Genomic DNA, 21243 nt, shown 5'->3' with positions numbered 1-21243 from the left:
TGCTGTCATAAAAAACACACCAAAAATCCAAAATAACTCAAATCATCACTTGTAACAACTGTGTTTGTGTTTAAGGTAACTGTGTCACACAAGTTAGCGCTCAGAGCCATAAGTGCATATCATGACAGAAGCAATTACAACCCGCCCCAGGGGTCGCAGGGGTGCTTCCGTTGTGTGGTGGAACGGTTTTCTGGGGGCTGGAGAGGCAGGCGGGTGGTGCCAGGTTTGGCTGTGATGTTGGTGTGTCTTGTGCCAGCCAACCAGGTCGGAGACCTGGGGTGATGGGTGTGGGGCTGGTGGGGACTGGACTTGGGTGGCGTTGGTGAAGGAGTGCAGCATGGTGGGATTGGGGGGGGGGAGATCTGGGTGCTGTCAGGGTGCACTGTTTATGTGTCACCATAGAGCGCATCTTGTTCAGCTCTATCACTGTGTGTTACGGCTCCTGCACCGTGTCCTGCCGCAAGACTCTGCAGCGCATAGTGAGAGCAGCTGAGAAGAAACATTGGTGTGTGTGTGTGTGAGTGTGTGTGTGTGTGTGTGTGTGTATGTGTGTGTGTGTGTGTGTGTGTGTGTGTCCTCAAGAACTCAGGGACTACACATTTCACTTTCCCCCTATTAACACCTGTTATATACCATTTAAAACTGTAAATATTCAAGTATAGTTTATGTATTTTTAATAACTATGGACTGTTTTTTTTATAATGCATTATTCTTTATTTTTCTTTTTTTTATCACTTGTATTTTACACAGGAGTGTAATTTCATTGTGCTGTATATTGAACATATAGCATATCTGACAATAAAACTTAAAATTTGAAACTTTAATTTACAACGTTACAATTTTGCATTACAAGGCTAACATTTAGCGTTAAAATAATATTAGATTACTTTTCTACATTAGTTTATTTATAAATACGTTTGTTTGTTTTTTTTTGTTTTTTTTTTAATTTTATAAGACTCGCAAAACCGGCTGTATGATGTCACATAATATTTCAAACAACGTACTGTATTAACAAAACACAGAGTATTAAACTCCTCCCTCCAGAGTGCTCAGTGATCCCAGAAACAATATGCCTCATCATGAAGTCTCCTCCACTCTGATCTGGGTACCCTACAAATTTACTTGAAAACTACAGTCACCAACCTCGGCGTCAAAATGGACAGTGATCTTAAACTGGATAAGCAAGTAAATTCTGTAGTAAAATCCAGTAAAATCCTGAGGCTTTTATCTAAAATTAAATCTGTTTTATCTTTTAAGGATTTTGAACGAGTGATTCATGCTTTTATCTCAACCCGTTTGGACTACTGTAATGCCCTCTATACTGGCGTCAACCAGACCTCCCTTGCACGCTTACAGTTAGTCCAAAACGCGGCTGCTCGTCTTTTAACAGGAACCCACAACCATGATCACATCACCCCCGTTTGGCCTCCCTTCACTGGCTCCCTGTCTCTTTTAGAAGTCATTTTAAAATATTATTGTTTGTTTTTAAGTCACTAAATGGGTTGCCACCAAAATACATCTCAGACCTCTTACATTTTACACTCCCTCGAGGTCTTTGAGGTTTCTGCTCAGTCACGTCTTGTCGTTCTCAAAACCAGGCAAAAAACCAGGGGTGACCGTGCCTTTTCAGCAATAGCCCCTAAATTATGGAACGAGCTTCCCCCCCACATTAAAATGGCCCCCACCCGTGAAATTTTTAAATCTAGTCTTAAAACGTATTTTTATTCTTTGGCTTTTAATCCAGCATGAGAGTTGTGTGGTCTCTGTCTTGTCTTTTATGTTTCTGAATCACTGGTTGTTGTCTGTCTGGTGTGTTTTTATTTCGTGCTTTTATGTGCTCTTATCTATTTTACTCTGTTTTTAGTTTTTACTATTTTATTACGTCTTGCTTTACTTATTGTGCAGCACTTTGGTAACCCTGTTGTTTTTTTTTAAATGTGCTATATAAATAAAAGTGGATTGGATTGGATTGGATAGTTTTCTCAGTTCTGGACTTAAAAATGCATTCTGATCTTCACTTATATAACATTTATAGACAAACTCATTCTAACTAGGCAAGGCAAGTTTATTTGTGTAGCACATTTCAGCAAGAAGGCAACTCAAGGTGCTTTAAAAAAAAGTTACAGTGCAGTGACAGAGTAAAGAAAGATTTGACTTAAACTACAGTTGTTTAAAGTCTAATTCAGAATAGTTTAAATAATTCAGTCAAAGGAAGCTGTAAACACATGAGTTTTCAAACTTGATTTAATGCAACTGAGGGTTTCAGCTTTGCTGCAGTTTTCTAGAAGTTTGTTCCAGATCTGTGGAGCATAAAAGCTGAATCCTGCTTCTCCGTGTTTGGTTCTGATTCTGGTCTGAATCTAAATGAATAACATATAAATAGTCACTTATTTAATGAATTTATTAAAAACAGTTGATGATTTGAACTTGGATGAAATGTACATTTTAACTGAAGATTGAATCACCTCAATTTAGAAAGAATGGCAGTTCCAAAGAGTTTAAAAACTCCACATATCCGATCAGAGTTTGGTCTCATGTATTGTGATTCCACCGTGGTCCCCTTCAGTGGATTGCTTTTTTGATGCTTTGGAGTGCATCCTCTCAAACTCTGCAGTGATCTCCAGTATTGTCCGATTCTTGGTCTCAGGGACATTACATTTTATGTGCAACCCGCAAAGGATGCAGACAACCGGAAATATAATGAAGCAAAAATTACCAATATTTTCCTGGAAATTAAGCATTCGTGAGTCAAAGTGAGCAATGCACGACATTTCTTTACATCAACATAACAAATCTCATTTACTGTGTAGGCCATCTAGCCGGCAAGCAAAACATGCATAATTTAACAAAGAAACAAATTCACTTACAGCTAAAATGGGGAAACCCATGCCCAGCACAAACAGGCCTGCCCAGTTGATGATGCAGCCGAGTGTGTATCCAGCTGATTTGAATGGTTGGGTTAAAATTTCCCCTGGAAGTGGGACTATCGTTGCGGCTTAATAGGGAGAAACAAAATGGGTGTATACTGTATGTTATAGTATGTATGTCATACGAATAATTTGTTTTTAAATTTGTTTTTAAATTCTTATTTGCTCAAGTTTCCAGATTTGGTGAAATTCAAAACGGCACAGACCATGTTTAAAGCCTGGAATAATAGTTTACCTGGAAACATCCAAACGTTATTCAGGAAAAGAGATGGTATTCATGATTTACGGAATAAACACACTTTTAAACAGACAATGGCTCATACTAAATTGAAAAAGATGTGCATTTCAGTGTATGGTATAACACTCTGGAACAATCTTGATGAAAGTGTGAAGGTCTGCAAGAACATCAGGCTATTCAAACGCTGCTATAAGCAGATTCTCATACTGAACTACCAACATTTGATGTTATAATGACCATGATTTTTTATTTTATTTTTTTGAATTGTCTTTTTTTCTTCTGTGCATGATGCTTTTCTTTCTTTTTTAGCTACTTTTATTATGGTGATTGTTTTTTTTTTTTTTTTTTTCATTGACTTTTTTTCTTCTCTACTGTGCTTGATGCCTTTCGTTTTAGCTACTTTTATTATTGACTCACTTGTCTTTTAATTACCTTTATATTGACATACTTTTATATGTCAAGAAGAAGGGTATATACTGTATATATGTATTATTGTTGTTATTATTATTGTTATTGCTATTATTATTCTTTTATATATCGGATATTCTTATATTGCAAGAAGGGGCCGGACTAGATAAGCATTTGCTTCTTCCTGTCCCTTCTTGAACAAAACTGGTTGTGCTTTATTATTGTTGTTGATGTATGGTGTGTTTTTTTATTGTTTTGTTCAAGATGAATAAAGATCAAATCAAATCAAATAGTAAGATGACATTGTTGAATCAAAGAGGAAAACTGTTCAAATGGAAACATTTTAGTCTAAGTCCAACATACCTGGTCCAGATGAAAAAAAGAAAATGAAGATGAAAATGAAAACCATACTGCAATATGGCATCCATGAGGCATGATTCTGAGGAAAATAAAATGATTAAAGTTATTGTTCATTTGTCCTATTACATCAATCAGAATATGCTGAAATATCCATCAAATGTGGCTGGTGGAGACTCACTTGCAGGAACAGAGAGACAATGAGAAGAATCAAAGCTGTACACATTCCTACACACCCACTGAACAGCAGGGCCATTTTGCCAATACTCTCGATCATCATGAACTGCAGTATCAGAGCACATTCAGTTTGCCACATCAACAATCATCAGCAATTGCAGGAGTTACACAACCACATGGGGGCGCTATCATGCCAAACAAAAGCAGACGATGCAAACTGTTTACAACGGAAGGAGATCACTTGAAGTCCATCCAATGTTCGCATGGTTCAGTGACATAAATGCGTCATAAACCTTCAACGGTGGGTTGATTTAGCAAAAAGTTTTACAGACAAAAATGGATTGTGAAGTATGTATAGATCGTGATTGGATAAGGGGAAATTGAACTCACACAGACTACAGAGAATAACATTTCACACAGGCCTGTTCCCAGTGCTGCGTAAGGTAACTTGTCTTCATCAATTCCTGCCGCACGAAATACATCAAAACAATAAAAGTAGACCTGGGGAGAAACGTGAATACATGACATGTCTAATTTTTAGGGGGCTATTTTTCAGGTCAATGCAAATATTCAATAAACAAAATTTTGCTCAATCAAATTAGACAACATAGGTCTGTCAATAATAAAAAGAACAAAAGTGAATTCATAGTCTTCAGATCCAATATGAGACAGTGGTTCATTTGTGACAACTCACAGCATTGATGCCACAAAACTGCAGTGAGATGAAGGTAGCAATGATGGTGAGGAGCTGCCAGCGAATTGTTGGGTTCTGAAACAGCTCCAACACTGAGTGGTCACGAACGCCCTGCATGGCAGCTTTCTCCCTCAACATCTCTCCCACCACCTTGCTAAAATCCTTGTCGCCCCATAGCCTCTTTAAAGCTGACGGAGAATGAGAAAGGGGGAGGTTTTTCATGGGCATAACTTTGCGTAAGTGCATAACAACATTTGTAGAAAAATATCCCACAGAGCCAAGAAAAAGCTGTGTTTTCTCACACCTGTCTCACAAGCCTTTCGGTCTCCTCTTTCTAGCAACAAGAAGCTGGGAGACTCTGGTAAGAAGGGCAGGGTGAGGAGCTGGAACAATGCAGTGAACCCGTTAAAACCAAGCAGCCAGTGCCAGTTTTTCTCCGTGCCAAGTAACTCTCTGCAAGTGCAACATCTACTTTTAGATAAAGCAGCAGCAGAGCGATCACAGTCTTCAAATACACTCTGGTCCTGATGTCATGTGGAACAAGTCATAATATCATCAAGCTCTAAAACAAATGTGGTTATTATTATTTGCTGTGCAACCATTTGATTCTAGTAATAACTGTAGACAGAAAGTTTCAAGAAGACATAAGACCAATGAATGATCAGTAGAAGATTAATGTAACTATATTCTAAGGCTTTTCTAACGTTTTTGTGGATAACTGAAGATTTAGTCAAATTCTCCATAAGAGGCAGATTTGATAAGCAAATATAAATTTCTACAGCCATGTGAGAAGTTGCAGGACTACTATTTCAACTAAGTGTTAAAGGTATTGTGACATGAAAAACACATTTTTCTTGATTTTTTGTGTTTTGTTGGGTGTCTTGACATCAATTACACCCAAAAAACAACGAACTTTTAACATTCAGTGTATTGTGTGCTTTCTGGGATTTTCCGCATAACTATGCAAAAACGGCGCATGTGGTTTGGTGGCGGGCCGTTACGTATAGACCCGCTAAATCACTGCCCCCTCCACCCAGCTCCCTGCCTCCTCTCCTGTCCAGCGCACCATACGGCGTAGGCTCTGCGTCAATTTAACGCGGAACCATAAATCAGGCTTAACACGGAGCTGTTTAGAGCCTCTTTTGTTCTAATCACCGGAGGAGAACTGCTAAGAAGACCCGCGGCCACTGACTGGACTTAAGATAAGGAGACACTGCTGCTTGCATGCCTTTATTTTTATGATTGTTTGCTGTGGTTCGCCCTGCTGCTTTTCCTTGCATGCTTCGCCTGTCGCTCCCGGCTTAACTCTCCGACGCCGCTGTGAGCGTATGGTTGGGTTGGAGGAGGTTTGGAGGAGGAGCGGAGCAATGATTGACAGGAAAGGGGAAAAGGAAGCGTTTTTCACGGCGCAAAAAAACACTGTCATAAAAAGCCAGGAATGGAGTACTAGAGTGAAGTTTTTCTTGTTACACTCTTTTAGACACATTTGAGGGATGTTGGCCAAGACTTTTAATAGTGTTAAAAGCATGTTAAAAATGATGTCACAATACCTTTAATATCAATGAGTTAGCCTGCACATTTTGGCTCTATTTTCATTTATCTAAGGTATTTGTGACTTGTATGTCATCATTTTCTCTTCAGAGAGGACACTATGAGGGTAGTCATTTGAACCCTTGACAGAACACCTGCTGATCATTGCTTTAGGCCAATAAACATTGACAGCAACCTCACCTGATCCCTAGCAGCTGACCACTGAACTTTCCAGCAGCAACGAAGGTGGCAACAGACACTCCCACCATCCCTCTCAACTTCGTAGGAGCACATTCAATTAGGTATCTTGTGTGAGCTAAAATCCCAACCCCTGGAAAAATACATATGGACAATCATTGATCATAAGCAAGAGTAAATAATTGTGTTTAAAAAGATGCAGGATGCCGTTGAAATGCACCAGTATTTATAGCAATTGATTGCCTGTAGGGCCAACAGTGGGAAACAGAAAAAGAGATCTATTGAGATTACCGGCACTGATACCGTAGACAAGTCGTCCCACCATAATCATCTCAAAAGACCTGGCAGTTTGGCTCAAAACCATCAATACAGCTCCAAAAATAGCCACAAAATTGTTTAACAGAAGGCACCGCTTTCTGCAGAGGAGGGAAACACAATGTTTTAAACTCTATCTTTCTTTGACTGTACTGCATTCTTCCACAGATTAATTGAAGTTGTATATTTTTTGTTTTATGTTTATTTGCACCAACCTGCCAAATCTTGTGTTCAGTGAAGTAACCACCAGTGACCCCACTAGCCCCCCAATGCAGAAAATGGATATTGTGCAGGACCAGATAACAGAAACCTGCCACTCCTCCAGCAAGAGGTTGTATCTTTCCACACATGTTTGGTTCAGCAGCTGCTTTATAAACTGCAACAAGAGCATGTACAGATACGGTCTATGCATACACATCATTTCATTTCATGTAAGTATCATACATATAATTTTCTCTCAATATTAGTGTGCATTTTTATATTGATTTGATTTTCCTTGATTCTACTAAAGTTACAGTTACACTTACAGCAGACGGGGATGTCATCACAGACAGACTGAATCCATACTGAAATGACCCTCCAAAACCACTTATAAAAATGGTTGCTATCACAACAGGATATTGTAGCTGCAGACATGCACAACATTTTTCATTTTTTCTGTGAACCACATCTATTGTGTCATTTAAATTAAATTAAATAAATGATTTTAATTGACAGATTAAAAAGATAATTTTGCATTAATCAAAGAAAAGTTCTTAGTAGCACTTACAAGAAGACATAAATGCTGTGACAGAGCTCGAGCTGACATCTTTCTGCATATGGGGAGTCTTTGATTTCTTTCACTTTGGTGCAAAACACATTTAAATGACTACTGAAATGATTAACTTCATATTCAAGCCAAGAAAAATAGTTTCGGAAAGTGACAGAGCATAAAACAGACACGATACTGGTTAAATATGTGCCTGTGTGTGTGTGCATATATTTGTTATTGTGTGGTGTGCTTGAGTAACTTATTATTGTGCAATCAGCTTGGAAGTCTGGAAACATTAAACTAAGGACCCCATTGAAGTGAACACGAATTTCAGATTTAAAAGAAAAACCAACAATATTTAAATGAAACATCAATTTCAAAATAAAAACCTCCACAAATAAACATTTTGAATCATTACTGTGAGTATAAAGTGTAGCCAAAACTTTAATCTGTTTTGCAATTGGATAACATCATCTGCAACAACAGTCACATGTTAGACCACAGCCATCTTCAAATTTAAACTACATTTTCATTTTTGTTACACACTTAAACATTTCTTGGCTGTATTTTATCATTTTTATTCTCTGCAGTTGACCAAAAGCTTGCTAAAGGACTCCATGCCTCCTCTATAGTGCTTCCTCCAGTATCAGGTATCATATCCTCTCAGCAACTACCCCCCTTTCCCTTATACAAAATATGTTTTTCTTCATATTGATCATTGATATTTTTATGAGGATTTATTTTTCTGTTTTGATGGCAATTAAATAATCTCAGTCTCAGGCTTGTTCCGCCATTTTGTTCCATCTACAAATTAAACAATACTGTACATGGCATTGAGTGATAAACTGTCTCCCCACTGAGCTCAGAGCTGTCCTTTGTGCTCAATGACGAAAGTGCAGAGATATCCTGGAGTGTTGTTAGCAGCTCAGAGAGGTTTGGGTTTGAAATAGGTCAACAAATATGTTGGTTTTCCACTTTGCAATAAAGGAGATGTAACATGTAGGGAGCTGCTGCTGGTGGTGGAAAATAAAGCTGTTCATCTTACCCCTGGCAAAAGCAGGAAGTGTGTATTTTTCAGAGTTTCAAGCACAAGATTAGTAGCTGGGAGCCTTTTGGAGATTAATCCACACTGCTTGTGATAGTTTGATGCCAAAATCTGATTGAAATGATACGAGTTAAACACCGAACCCACCTCTACAGAATTACTCTGGGCCAGGAGAGAATCTTTTACCAGATGTTTCACAGTTGACCCCCAGGAAGATCACTCTCGGCTTTAGATAAAAAAAAAAAAAAAAAGGTTTTCAAGATGACTACTTCCTACGGGAGATGAAAGGCCTTGCAGCTGCCAGGGAGGCTCTATTTATAGCTTCGGAAGAAGTGAAAGGGCTGACAACGCATAAAGCAGACACGTTGAAAGGCATATACAGTATATGATTTGTATTCATGTATATGAAGACTTATCCGTGCATGAAAGGAAACACAGCTGGATTTCAGCTGTCAAGAAGTGATTATCCACAAAGTGCTACTTTTATAGGACACACAGATGTGTTCTCAGTTTTGATTGAATTAGTAACATTCCATACCAAATGCCCCAAATCTACTAATTCTCATTATTTAAACTGGTAAAAGTGGTTTTACATAATGGAATATTTCCTGGAAGGCTAAAGCTAAATCTGCGAGAATCGGAGCTAGAGCACTGCAATCAGCAAAAATATTATAAAGATTCACTTCACTGTGTTTAAGGAGGAGGGGCGGGCCATATATCGATTACGAATAGGAATTTGGAAAAATGTGATGCACCCCGGTGATTTTGTGACCTCTTGGGACAAAGAGGGAGGCCTAGAACCGAACGAAATACTCTGATGTGAGTATTTAGGCCATTTGTAACATATGGTCTGATGTGAAACCTTGCAATTAGACCGTATGGCCTGATCAGTTATGTAAAAACAATGTTCACAAAGACAACCTCAACTGCAAATGAGCTGAACATCTTTATTGGATAGAAGTTATTATTGAGCAGCTGGGTGTCTGTTTGTCAGACTGCCCGCTGCGAGAAACACAGAAAGATCTGAAGCTCCCGCCACCTGCTCATTAAAACCCTCCTGTCTCAGTGGACGACACACTAGAGTTGTAAAGATCTGTGATTTTGCCGCAAAAGATGTGACATATCTGACAACAATTCTACTTGAGCTGCTGTTTACATAAAATGTGCTGTTTTTCAGTGGTGTTTGTAGAACAGCATGCTGTTAGCACTCATTTAGAAGTGGAGCTCTGATAGTGGTCATTTTGTTTATCACACAGATTTAAATAATGGTTTGAAAACGTATGATTAAAAGACATTAAACAATACATTTTGTTGTAATGCATTGTGTTTTCCTTTGATATATAGTTAATCTTCCCCGTTAAAGAGAGACAATCCTACTGAAGTAACTTGAAGCTGAAAAAAGTTTTAACATATAATAATATACTGAAAACTGACATAAAAATTGGACGCTGCTTTTGAATTGTGGGTCAAAAAATAATTTTGAATTCTTAACTAATTAAATTGAAATGGACAAAAATGATGGGACCCTCAACTTCATATTTTATTGCACAACTTTTTGAGACTTCTGCAGCTGTAGACAGGTAGTTTAGTCCAATCCTTATAAACTAACTGATCCATCTGTCTCAGGTGTGAAGGGATTCCTCTCCAGACTGCATGTTTCAGCTCTTTCTATAGATGTTTAACAGGATTTAGATCAGAGCCTATAGAGGATCAATTCACAATAGTCCAATGTCTATTTCTTAGCTTTCTCGGTGCTGAGTCCTGCAAAGAGCTGAACAAATCTTTTAACTAACTCCGATGAGCAGAGAAGTTTAATAGATGCAAAAGTGCTCCTTGAAAAGCTGAGTCTTTAGCTTGCGCTTAAAAGTAGGTGCAGACCCTGCAGATCGGAGAGAGTTTGGTAGGTCGTATCACCATCGGGGAACAATGGAGGAGAAGAGTCTAGCTCAGGGGTCGGCAACCCAAAATGTTGAAAGAGCCATATTGGACCAAAAACACAAAAAAACAAATATGTCCGGAGCCGCAAAAAATGAAAAGTCTTGTATAAGCCTTAGAATGTGAAGAAAAAAAAAATTAAATGTCAAGATTAATGTTGAAGTAAAATCTCGAGAAAAAAGTTGAAATGTTGAGAAAAAAGTTGAAATGTTGAGAAAAAAGTTGAAATGTCAAGAAAAAAGTCGAAATGTCAAGATTAATGTTGAAGTACAATCTCGAGAAAAAAGTCGAAATGTCGAGAAAAAAGTCGAAATGTCGAGATAAATGTTGAAATAATTTCGAGAAAAAAGTCGAAATGTCGAGAAAAAAGTTGAAATGTCGAGAAAAAAGTCGAAATGTCGAGATTAAAAAGGAAAGGAAAAAGGAAGAAAAAAGAGAAAAAAAGGAAAAAAGAAGAAAAAAAGAAAAAAGGAAGAAAAAAAGAGAAAAAAGGGAAAAAAGAGAAAAAAAGAGAAAAAAAAAGAAAAAAAGGAAAAAAATAAGAAAAAATGAGAAAAAAAGGGAAAAAAGAGGGGGAAAAAAAAGAGAAAAAAACAAGGAAAAAAGGGTCAAACATTTTTGAAAAAGCTCCAGGAGCCACTAGGGCGGCGCTAAAGAGCCGCATGCGGCTCTAGAGCCGCGGGTTGCCGACCCCTGGTCTAGCTACTAATTTCACGCCACGTTGTGGTGGAAGCAGCAGGCGTGTTTCACTGGCTGAGCAGAGCTGTCGAGAGGGAGTGTAGCTCTGGATCAAGTAGTGAAGGTATTGAGGAGCCGTTTGCGTAATTGTTTGGTAAGCCAGAAGCAGAGCTTTGAACTTGAGCTCTGTCCAAGCTCAAGCGCAGTCTTGGACAGACTTAACTGAAGGTGACAGTCCTTCATCCAGAGATATCAGAAAGACAGGCCGATATTCGCATTGAGACGGACGTGTCGCCAGGTGGGAAGGAAAGGAAGAGCTGGGTGTCATCGGCATAGCAGTGGTAGGAGAAGCCATGAGAGCAGATGATTTCACCTAGTGAAGAGGTGTATAGTGAAAAGAGAAGAGGCTCAGGCACCGATCCCCTGCTTGCCATGATGTGGGGTATATTTTAATGAAACTATACGAGACCCACACAATTTACCCCTTTCACAATGAGCCCATACACTTGCATCCTTCATAGGCTTCTGATTTTGGGGCTATAATAATGAAACCACATGAGATTCATGCTGCTCACCCAGTTCAAGCCCAAGCCCCCTCCATTCCCAAGTATCCCACTTTAATGTTATAGGTCCCACAAGCTTGCTGGGTTGAGATTTTCAAGAGCTATACAGGACAATTAATTGAAAATAGCTCTTAAAGTTCAAACTAGGCACAATTAAGGATGTTGCAGGAATGAGTGCTTTGGCTACCATCATGTAGTGGACTTTTATTGAGTCCTCAGTTTCTCCGTGCAGTTCTGCCTCCAGAGAAATAACAGCATAGCAACCACAAAATGACAAACCAGGCTTCAAATCAACAGAAAAAAACAGAGGGTGACGTTGCAGCAGCACAGTACATCTTTCATGTGCAGGCACTGGTCCGGTTAGACCCACTGCGAAATGAAAGTGCCAAATTTATCACCTGAGTTTGTCTGCCAAACTGTTTGAAACCCCTCTTTGTCGGCGCATTCAAAACAAAAAAACTCAATGTCACTTAGTATTTTCGTGGGATCTTTTAATCATTTTTCTATTATATGAAAATTACATTTTGTGTAAAACTTTTACAACTAGTGTCTTCAAACTTTTTATCCCAGAAATGATAATAAGAATAAAAATGTGAAACTGCCATTTGATCAGATTGACTGATGGTTAAACCTTCAAATATCTTTTTTATATCAGCATTTGATTCTGCGTTTTGTTGTTTCTGACCCATTGTGTCAGACATCAGAAAGTTGTGGATTGACGGTGACCAACACTTCTGCTGATGCTATCATTAAAAGACATTAACTCTTAATCAGCTTTGCCAAGAACATTCCTCTTTCACATCTTCCTTAACCTGCAATTTTCATTAAAGAATCATAGTTAACATTCTCAGCATCTGTCCCTTTTAATAACACAGTATGTTCTGCACCTCTGAGGCTCGACTCATGCCCCCCGAGAAACATTTGTCAGCAGAAACAGACACTCGAGCAGCCGTGCCAAAACTTGTGAGCTCCTCCCAAGTAGATGAAGAACCAGGCAACACTTTCCGATGAATAATGAATGGCTCACAGGTTCACTTTACAAAGACCTTTTCAGGTTCACACATGCGCTATATTTTCTTTATCTGAGTATGAATAGTACGGCCATGGTTGAGGACAAAGGATTTTACCACTTCTTCTTTCTGGTGCACATTTTAAAATACCTCCCACTATAGCTTGATAGAAAGAAAAATCTTTGAAATCTAATTTGAATAAATTATGTCTGTCTTATAAGTCATAACTTAATGATATAAATAGTCACATTTGATGCACTGAACATGAGGATAACTACACGAGGGAAGCATGATGGTCTTTAATTCCACCTGTAATCGGTTAGTGAAGTAAAACATAAAGCTATACTCTGTGATACCCATTTATTGCTGTTTTTGTGTCCGAGTGACCTGATCAGACTGCAAGAACCAAACCCACAAGTGCTTGGAGAAAGACAGCTGAGCTCCCATATGGGCTTGCACACAGCAAGGGCCAAATCTGCTTTGATTTAACAGGAAGCTGCACTTGAGCCAGCATGTAAAAACATAGCAATAGACACTATGCTCATTATTGAAATTATTCCCATTTATAAAAGAAAAAGAAGCTAAAGAACTCAACAATTTGTACTGAATCTTCACTTTAGTGCAACCCTTCATCCCAAGCAAGCAGAGGTAATAGTGGAGATGAAAACTTCCTAATTAACAGGAAGAAACCACCTGCAGAACCAGAGTCAGGAAGGGCAGCCATCTGGCCCAATCAGTTGGGGGGGGTCAACAAACACGGGTCCAGGGATATCTACCTGTGAGACACAAAAGAGACCAGTGTTAACTGCAATAATAATTGGCATATACATATAAGAAGAGTAAGGAGAACAGAGAGCGGAAACAGCCTAGTGCATCATGGGAAGTCCCCAAGCAATCTAGACCTAAAGAAGTATAATTAAAGGGATGGTCCAGGGTGCCAGAGCCAGCCCTAATTAAAAGCTTAAAAAAAAAGTAAAGTTTTAAGCCTAATCTTAAATGTAGAGAGGGGTTTTGTGCCCCAAACACAGGTGATGGTTCACACACCAGAGCAGACTGAACAGCATTGCGGCCACTGTTGGACTTGGAGAGAAACCTTTACTAAGGAATGCTGCTGTCCTCAAAGTGCCAGTCACAACAGATCAATTTCATAATCATTGGTGGCAGCAAACAGAGTAATGGCTGAAGATAAAACATGTTTATGAGAGAAATTTTGTTTGTACTGATGTTAATAATGTTCAAATATTCCAAACATTAATTTGTGAGGCAAACTGTAAATCTACTTTGTCGTCCAGTGTCACAATTCATGAAGCAGTAACGCTGCGCAGGGTTGTGCAGCTGCAAAACACACTTTTTTTTACAAACTATAAAGACAGATGAATAAGAGTTTGAGTTTCTGTTAGTGCTGTCGGGCCTGCAACTCTCATAGCTGACAAATCTGGAAACAAATGAACACTGCATGAATACTCCACTCTGCTCGTGGAGATAAACTGGAAGCACAAGAGTCAAAATCTTCTTTAAATTGCCATCGTGCCCTTGAGCGTGTCACTTAAAACTCATTGCCAGAAGAGTAAATCTTCAGTTCAGCATAAATGGCTCTACTGTCCGGGGTGATACACCTAAAAGCTCTCTCGATTCAGGTATTAGAGACATTAGCAGAGGAATACGGGAGAAAATAGATGCAGACTGCTCCCAGGGGGTATGCTTCTCACACAAGTCAGGTACCCAGTGTCTATGTGACTTGCAGCTAAGTAAATGATGTTCAGTTAATTCCCCACATAATGGATTCAGCTGATGTTGGATTCTTTATGTCATCTTTTGTGAAAGGGTGCATCAAAAATGCTTCAAAAAGATATTCTTTATTTTCAACAATATATAGAATTAACTTGTGTCTGGGATTAATTTTCTTGCAATCTTTGCTATCTTGTCAGCTATTCAAGGATGTTCTGTCGATAGTTGTAGTGTTTAAAGACACAAACCCTAGAAGATTTCTTCACAATTTACAGTAAAATGCAATTTTTGGAGTCAGATACATTGATGATACTTGTTGTAGGAAAAGTGTTTAGTAACACTTTGTTTAATAATTCCAGTCCATGTTGTGCTTCTTATTCTTTTTTTCTTTTTTTGTTTTCCAACATCTGCACCAAATGTAATTACATATTAAGATGACTCACCTCCCAACAATTACAGAAGGCAACAGGCTAAAAGTACCATGCTGAATTTTATAGTTTCAATATGAAATATTTGAAATCTTGACATAGAAAAACAGCAACCTCCTATGTGACGACAGAGGGTGTCATGGATGTTTTTCTTCATTTTTACCTACAGATATATATCTAATTATGAATTGTTTTTCTGTGTTCAAAGTTTTAAGTTTTGGTTTGTGTTCAGTTTTTCTATTTAGAGTCATGACTAACTAAACTGTGATAAATGTGATAGGGCATGTTCATAAGCTTGCAAAATAAACCTTTTTCAAATACACAATTGAAAAGTTGGTATGTGCTGCATTTGGATTTTCTCAAGACTTTAAGTTCTAATCTAACAGCCAGCTGTTTTATTTTCATTTTAAACTGATGTTCTCACTATATTTTTTCTAATGGAGCGATAGTGAAATATGTTGACCTGCAAGTATCTTTGTCATTTGCAGCAGATAGTGACATTTATTGCCATGCTGCATCTCTAGGCCTGCTAATTATCCAGGGGCCCAGTGGTCAACTTGTGGCCAAACAAAAAGACTATAAAAAAAAAGAGCAGGCTTTTAAGAAGATTACATATGGATGACTGATTAAAAAAAAAAAAAAACGATTTCATGTCAGTGAGTTGTCGGGCCACCATTTGTCTTCAACACAGCTTTATCTTGGCAACAAATCAATAAATCTCTTACATCTAACAAAGGGACTGAACTCCATTCCTCAATCATTTTGGTGTTTTGATGATAGTGGTGGAAAGCACCATTGTCTGAAAGTTATGACTTCCAAGGACACAGCATATAACTTTAATCACTTTCATACTTTTAAAACCCTTCAGTGAGCAAGGTGCCAGATGCCATCCTAGAAAGCCATGCTCCCATCAGGATTTAAATATTTCTTCACAGAGTAAATGTGATCCCTCAGAAGAAATTTGTTTTAAATTCCAGTGACCTTTCCCCCTCAGAGGACAAGTCGGCCTGAACCACGTTAGCAAAGTGCCAACGGAATCTCCAAACATTCAGGGTGTTCCTGTATAAAAGCTGCTTTGTACTTTAATAAGAAGAAAGGGGTGTGGACAACTGTCAAGGGACCAGTTAGAAATACTGAAAATATCTTAAATAGTTTTGCAGGTGTTTTGCAGGTTTATACAGCACACTTCTCTCACACTAACTGCATTATTCAAACTCACTGCTTTGTCCCGTCTGTGCTGGTAGAGTCATCTGAGGCCTTCAGATTATTAAAAAGAAGCCCTGAAGTAAAATAAAACCACTGTGCAGAACAACAAAAGCAATTTCTCTCCCTTTCTGTGTGGGAGTTTAAAAACCATCTATGCTCTTCTGGCAAAAAAACATTTTCCTCCCTTAGAAGCATAAAATATATTTGTTGTGATGATACTGGTGCAAAGACATGATAACTTTTTAAGCTGAAGTGTGTCCAGAGTGCAGCTCCAAACATACTTCACATATGCTGCAAACTGATGGATTGGACCATTTTGAACGCTACACATAATTGGCAAACATTCAGGATGATTTACAATGTATAGCTTTGCAAGAGGGGAGTAGCCATTTGTGACACAAAGAGTTGCACTAAATTTACTGTCACAAAGTCTTTTAGTACGATGCACAGTTGTCCATGAAGGGGGAAAACTGTCTCAAGGTTGCTTTTCATAGAGGAAACTCAGAGTGACAGATGTTACGAAAGAGTGGTCATGACTCCAAGTGAGAAGCTATTGGGAATCAAGGCTGTTCTTTATATTTTTGGTCTTAATGGACCTCTACATCACCCAAAGGAAATCACTGCTAAGCACCTCAGTCACTGTTTCTGTTGACTAAGCAGGCTGCTCCCTTTGCTGCTGGCCACCTCCCACATCTTTTGCCTGTCAGTATGATCAAAATGCACTCATAGACTCGGGGAGTAAAGTGATGCTGACTGTGTAATCATGTGAGATGGCATGTTGTGTTCCTCTTATTTCATTAGAAGGAGGATGAAGAGAGGATGAAAATGAACAATATTGAAGTTTAAAACCACTAACACCACATGATTCATAATATTATCACACACTGACAAGGCTTAAGGTTAAGACAATGGTTTCAACTAAAAAATGAATTAAAAATTCAAATTGAAAACTGATTTAATAATTGTAATTGGAAACTACGTTACTGAAATTAATTAAACACTAAAAGAAAAAGAAAAACAGAAAACTGAAAAGAAATAAAGATGCAGATAGATAATGGATTTAACCATAAAGCAGTCCCCTCCAGTCTAAAATGATCTTCTGTGGTGTGTGTTGTGGCAAAGCCGAAGACGCTTCTTCTTTAGTGTTGTTTAGACAATGTGCAGTGCTGTGTGTTATATTAAGAAGATTAGCAACTTTCTTCTTACCACATTCATCTTTAGCGGCTGGTAGTCCCTACAGAGCCAGCTTTCTTTGAGTCAGTATTTTTATGTCTCAGTTTAATTTAATAACTGGCTCTGATTATGCTGCTTTAACAGATGACTGCAAATAAACTGTATTCTCCACCATAGACTTAAAGAAGACATGCAACCTCTTGCTGCAAACACTGACTACTTCAAGAAGAAGTGTTTTTTTCTCCCTTGTAGACAGTCTAGATGTTGCATTAAGTCCAGACCTCAGAACAAGGAGAACAAGTCCAGGAGAAGCACCAGGTCCAGACAGTGTGTGTCTGAGACTACAAAAGGGAAGTGCTGCTAAAGAGTCAAATGATGGGGAAAGTTCCTGCGCTGTGGAAAACATATTTTCTTGTACTGGTTCACAAAGTAGACCATCCAATAAAGATACCAGCCTGTTCTCAGGCTTCTGCTCGCAAATCAAATGTGATTAACATGTTGTATATTGGTGTACAGTATATTGTAAGAACTGAAGAGAGCAGAAGATGAGCTTTTCCATCATATAATAAAAAAGGCAGGACAGGGACCTTGTTGAGGCTGTCCGTGACTAAAACAAGAACTGCATGGAGGGGGAAGCCATTGAGATCATACAGACTTGTAAATATCTAGGTGTGTTCCTGGAAATTAAGCTGGACCGGTCCAAAATTAGGGATGCTGTGTGCCCGTGCAGCAGGGCGCTCCTTTGGTCCTGGGGGGCCGCTTTTGTGGGGGCGGGTGAACCTGCCTGCGTCGACGGCCGGGGCGGCTCTGTCTCTCCGGGCAGGCTGGCCTCTCGCTGGGTGGGGGTTGTGGGCCTAGAGGGTGTGGGCCTCCTGGCCGCATGTCCGGCCCATGCCGGGTGGTTGGTGCTCGGCTGGGTCCTGGTCCATCATCGTGGGTTCCCTAGCTGCCTCCTCCTGTGGTCATGGGGGCCCCGCCCGCGGGTCCCCTCGGTCACCACTGGGAGGGGGCGGGCCTTGCTGGCCGGGGGTTTCATCCCGCCCTCTTCTCGCCCTCTGTGGGGTTGCTGGTGGCCTGGGTTCCGGGTTCTTCCTTGTCGGCCTCTGGTCTCTTGGGTGGCGGGGTTGCGCCCTCCCTCCTCCACCACGGTTACAGTTCAGGTAGAGCATCATTTTGACTGTTTGACTGACTGACTGACTTTGACACACACACACACACACACACACACACACACACACACACACACACACACAAACACACACACAGCTACACAGACATACACATCTGCTCACTCACCTACATACTCACTCCAAAGTTTTGGGGGACAGATAGTCGCGGTAGCCTAGCTTCGATTCGGTCCCGGACCTGGGATGGTTGCTGCTTGTGTCTCTGCTTGTTCTCATGTCTGTTTGTTTTTTCTCATGCAGATTTCCAGGGCTGTGTGTAAGTATGTGTATATATATATATATATATATATATATATATATATATATATATATATATATATATATATATGTATGTATATATATATATATAGCCCTGGAAATATATATATATATATATATGCTTTAGGTTCTTACCCACATGGTATTAGACATTAATATATATGCAGACAACAAGGTAAAAAGGGATGCTGTGTACAATAAGGCACAGCGCTTCCTGCTTTTCCTCAGGAAGCTCTGCTCTTTTTGAGGACTGATGTGATAAACTGTTCATGTTTTATCAGACTGTGTTGGTAAATATCCAGTTATATGCAGTGTTCTCCCAGAGAGGCAGAATATCAGACAAAAACAAGTCATAATGGATGGGGAAAAATGCTGGTTCCAAGATCAGCTGATGTTTATAAACCTCTAGCTGTTTTAACTCTCTTATTTGTACATACTTTTTGTTTTTAATTTTATTCTATTCTTTTACGTGTGAGCTAGGATGAATAAAATATCTTATTTTTGTCTATCTTCAGTCTGATCTGTTGTCCAGGTTTCTAGACCACAACCACTTCCACCTCATCCTCCAGAATGGATATTTTGCCTTTTTCATCCTCCATACCAACACCATTCCAGAAATTGCTCCAAAATTCTCTATACTCACCTCTAGTCCACAAAAACCCACTGGTGCAGAGTCACGAAGTTTTCTGCATATGACATGATTAATGCTCTGAATCAAGACAGATTGCAGAAACACTGCTTAGACCTACAGTACATGTTTACAAACAGGAATCAGAAAACGGTTAAAAGGGTGGAAATGAATGTAATGAAAAAAGTTTATATCTTAATCAAAATAAATCTTTCAAATGTCCATATTTGATCTGGGGATTTGAACATTTAAAGTCAGTTTATTTTATTTAATTGCTTCATTGTCTAGGCTGCTACAGTCTGTTTCTTAGTATTAAACATATTTTCTGCATGTCCATTAAAAATAAATCATTTTTGCAAACTAATTCAAAAATAATTTATTAAACATTTAAACCTACATTTGCAACTAGCATTTTTTTGTTATTCTTTACTTCTTTCAGCTTCACTGTAGAGTAGGAGTCTTTATTACCACTAGGGGGAGCAATAACCAGCTTCACTGAACATACAGTGGGAGAATTATGCACTCTGTAATTAAAGTGACTTTTTTTTTTTTTTTTTTTTTTTTTTTTTTTTTTAAAGGTTTTTTTTTGGGCTCTAGTGGCCCTTTATTGGAGATGCAGACTGGAAAGGGGTAGAGAGAGAGAACGGGGAAGACACGCAGCAAAGGTGCGCGGGCTGGATTCGAACCCGCGACCGCTGCAGGAGGACTGTAGCCTCAGTATATGGCCCGCTGCTTAACCCACTGCGCCACCGAGCGGCCCATAATTAAAGTGACTTAACCATAAATCCAACCATAGAAATTTACCTCGGTGGTAAAATCCGTCTTTAGAGGTCTCATGGGGGCACATGCACTATTGGATTTGGGCTATTGTTGTCCTGCTATCAAATACACAGCTTCGGAAGAAATAAAGAGACCACTGCAATGTCTTCTTACTGTAAATATATCACTAAATCAGCTTCTCTATGACAGCTTCGTCAAGATGGAGATAGATGGTTACAAACCACCAAATGATGCTAAACTGTTTGACTTTTCGCAAAATAAGTTATACAAAAAGCAATAGGAAAAAAGCTGGTGGAGAGCATGCCTAAACAGATGAAAGTTTTGATTGCAAATCAGCGTTATTTCACCAAGTACTGACTTCTGAATGTTCTTTGATCAAACCATTATTTCCACTGTTTAAAAATAATTAGAGACTTGTTTTCTTTGAAATATTACATTTCTTCAAGGACTAAATAATTAGTTATTTAGATGTGTAGTCAATTCCTTAAAACATTTGTGGACAGTTCACAAGAAATAAAACAAAACTGTTAATTTCATCAATATACACTTTTATAAAAGAGTAAACCCGGGGGAGACGAATCATATTCGAAGTCATCTCTTTTTTTTAATTGTCTATTTTATCATAATGGGCATACAGGAATTGTTTTATAGTGATAGATAGATAGATAGATAGATAGATAGATAGATAGATAGATAGATAGATAGATAGATAGATAGATAGATAGATAGATAGATAGATAGATAGATAGATAGATAGATAGATAGATAGATAGATAGATAGATAGATAGATAGATAGATAGATAGATAGATAGATAGATAGATAAAGGTCTGCCCTCATTCACTGGATTCTTCCTCCTCAAGAATGTGGGAGTTGTCACGTGACGTGCAGCTCCAGCCAATCAGGAGTAAGTGCGCATTGCGATCCTGTGCAGAGGGATTGTTTTATTGAAGGCTGGTTGTGATCAATGAGCAGGTGGAGCTATCCACGGTGCTGAAAGTTACATCTCGATGGGCTTACTTTCAGCACC

The 21243-nt window shown here is 38.9% G+C and overlaps 1 protein-coding gene across 1 annotated transcript; it reads right to left on the bottom strand.

The window, feature by feature from the left end:
* Positions 1-2271: 2271 nt before the first annotated feature.
* slc2a11l (solute carrier family 2 member 11, like) lies at positions 2272-7661 on the bottom strand. Its single transcript, XM_061733395.1, has 13 exons — positions 7614-7661; positions 7372-7470; positions 7060-7220; positions 6821-6945; positions 6533-6662; positions 5106-5254; positions 4802-4989; positions 4498-4608; positions 4112-4213; positions 3937-4012; positions 2868-2995; positions 2466-2726; positions 2272-2360 (listed from the first exon to the last, which is right to left on the bottom strand). Exons 1-12 carry the CDS (start codon positions 7650-7652, stop codon positions 2520-2522), a joined length of 1515 nt encoding a protein of 504 aa, XP_061589379.1. The 5' UTR covers positions 7653-7661; the 3' UTR covers positions 2272-2360; positions 2466-2519.
* Between the last annotated feature and the right edge of the window lie 13582 nt (positions 7662-21243).

The sequence above is a fragment of the Cololabis saira genome, chromosome 11 (assembly GCF_033807715.1).
Source record: "Cololabis saira isolate AMF1-May2022 chromosome 11, fColSai1.1, whole genome shotgun sequence".
NCBI classification, from domain to species: Eukaryota; Metazoa; Chordata; class Actinopteri; order Beloniformes; family Belonidae; genus Cololabis; species Cololabis saira.
This window is presented reverse-complemented; position numbering and strand designations above follow the sequence as displayed.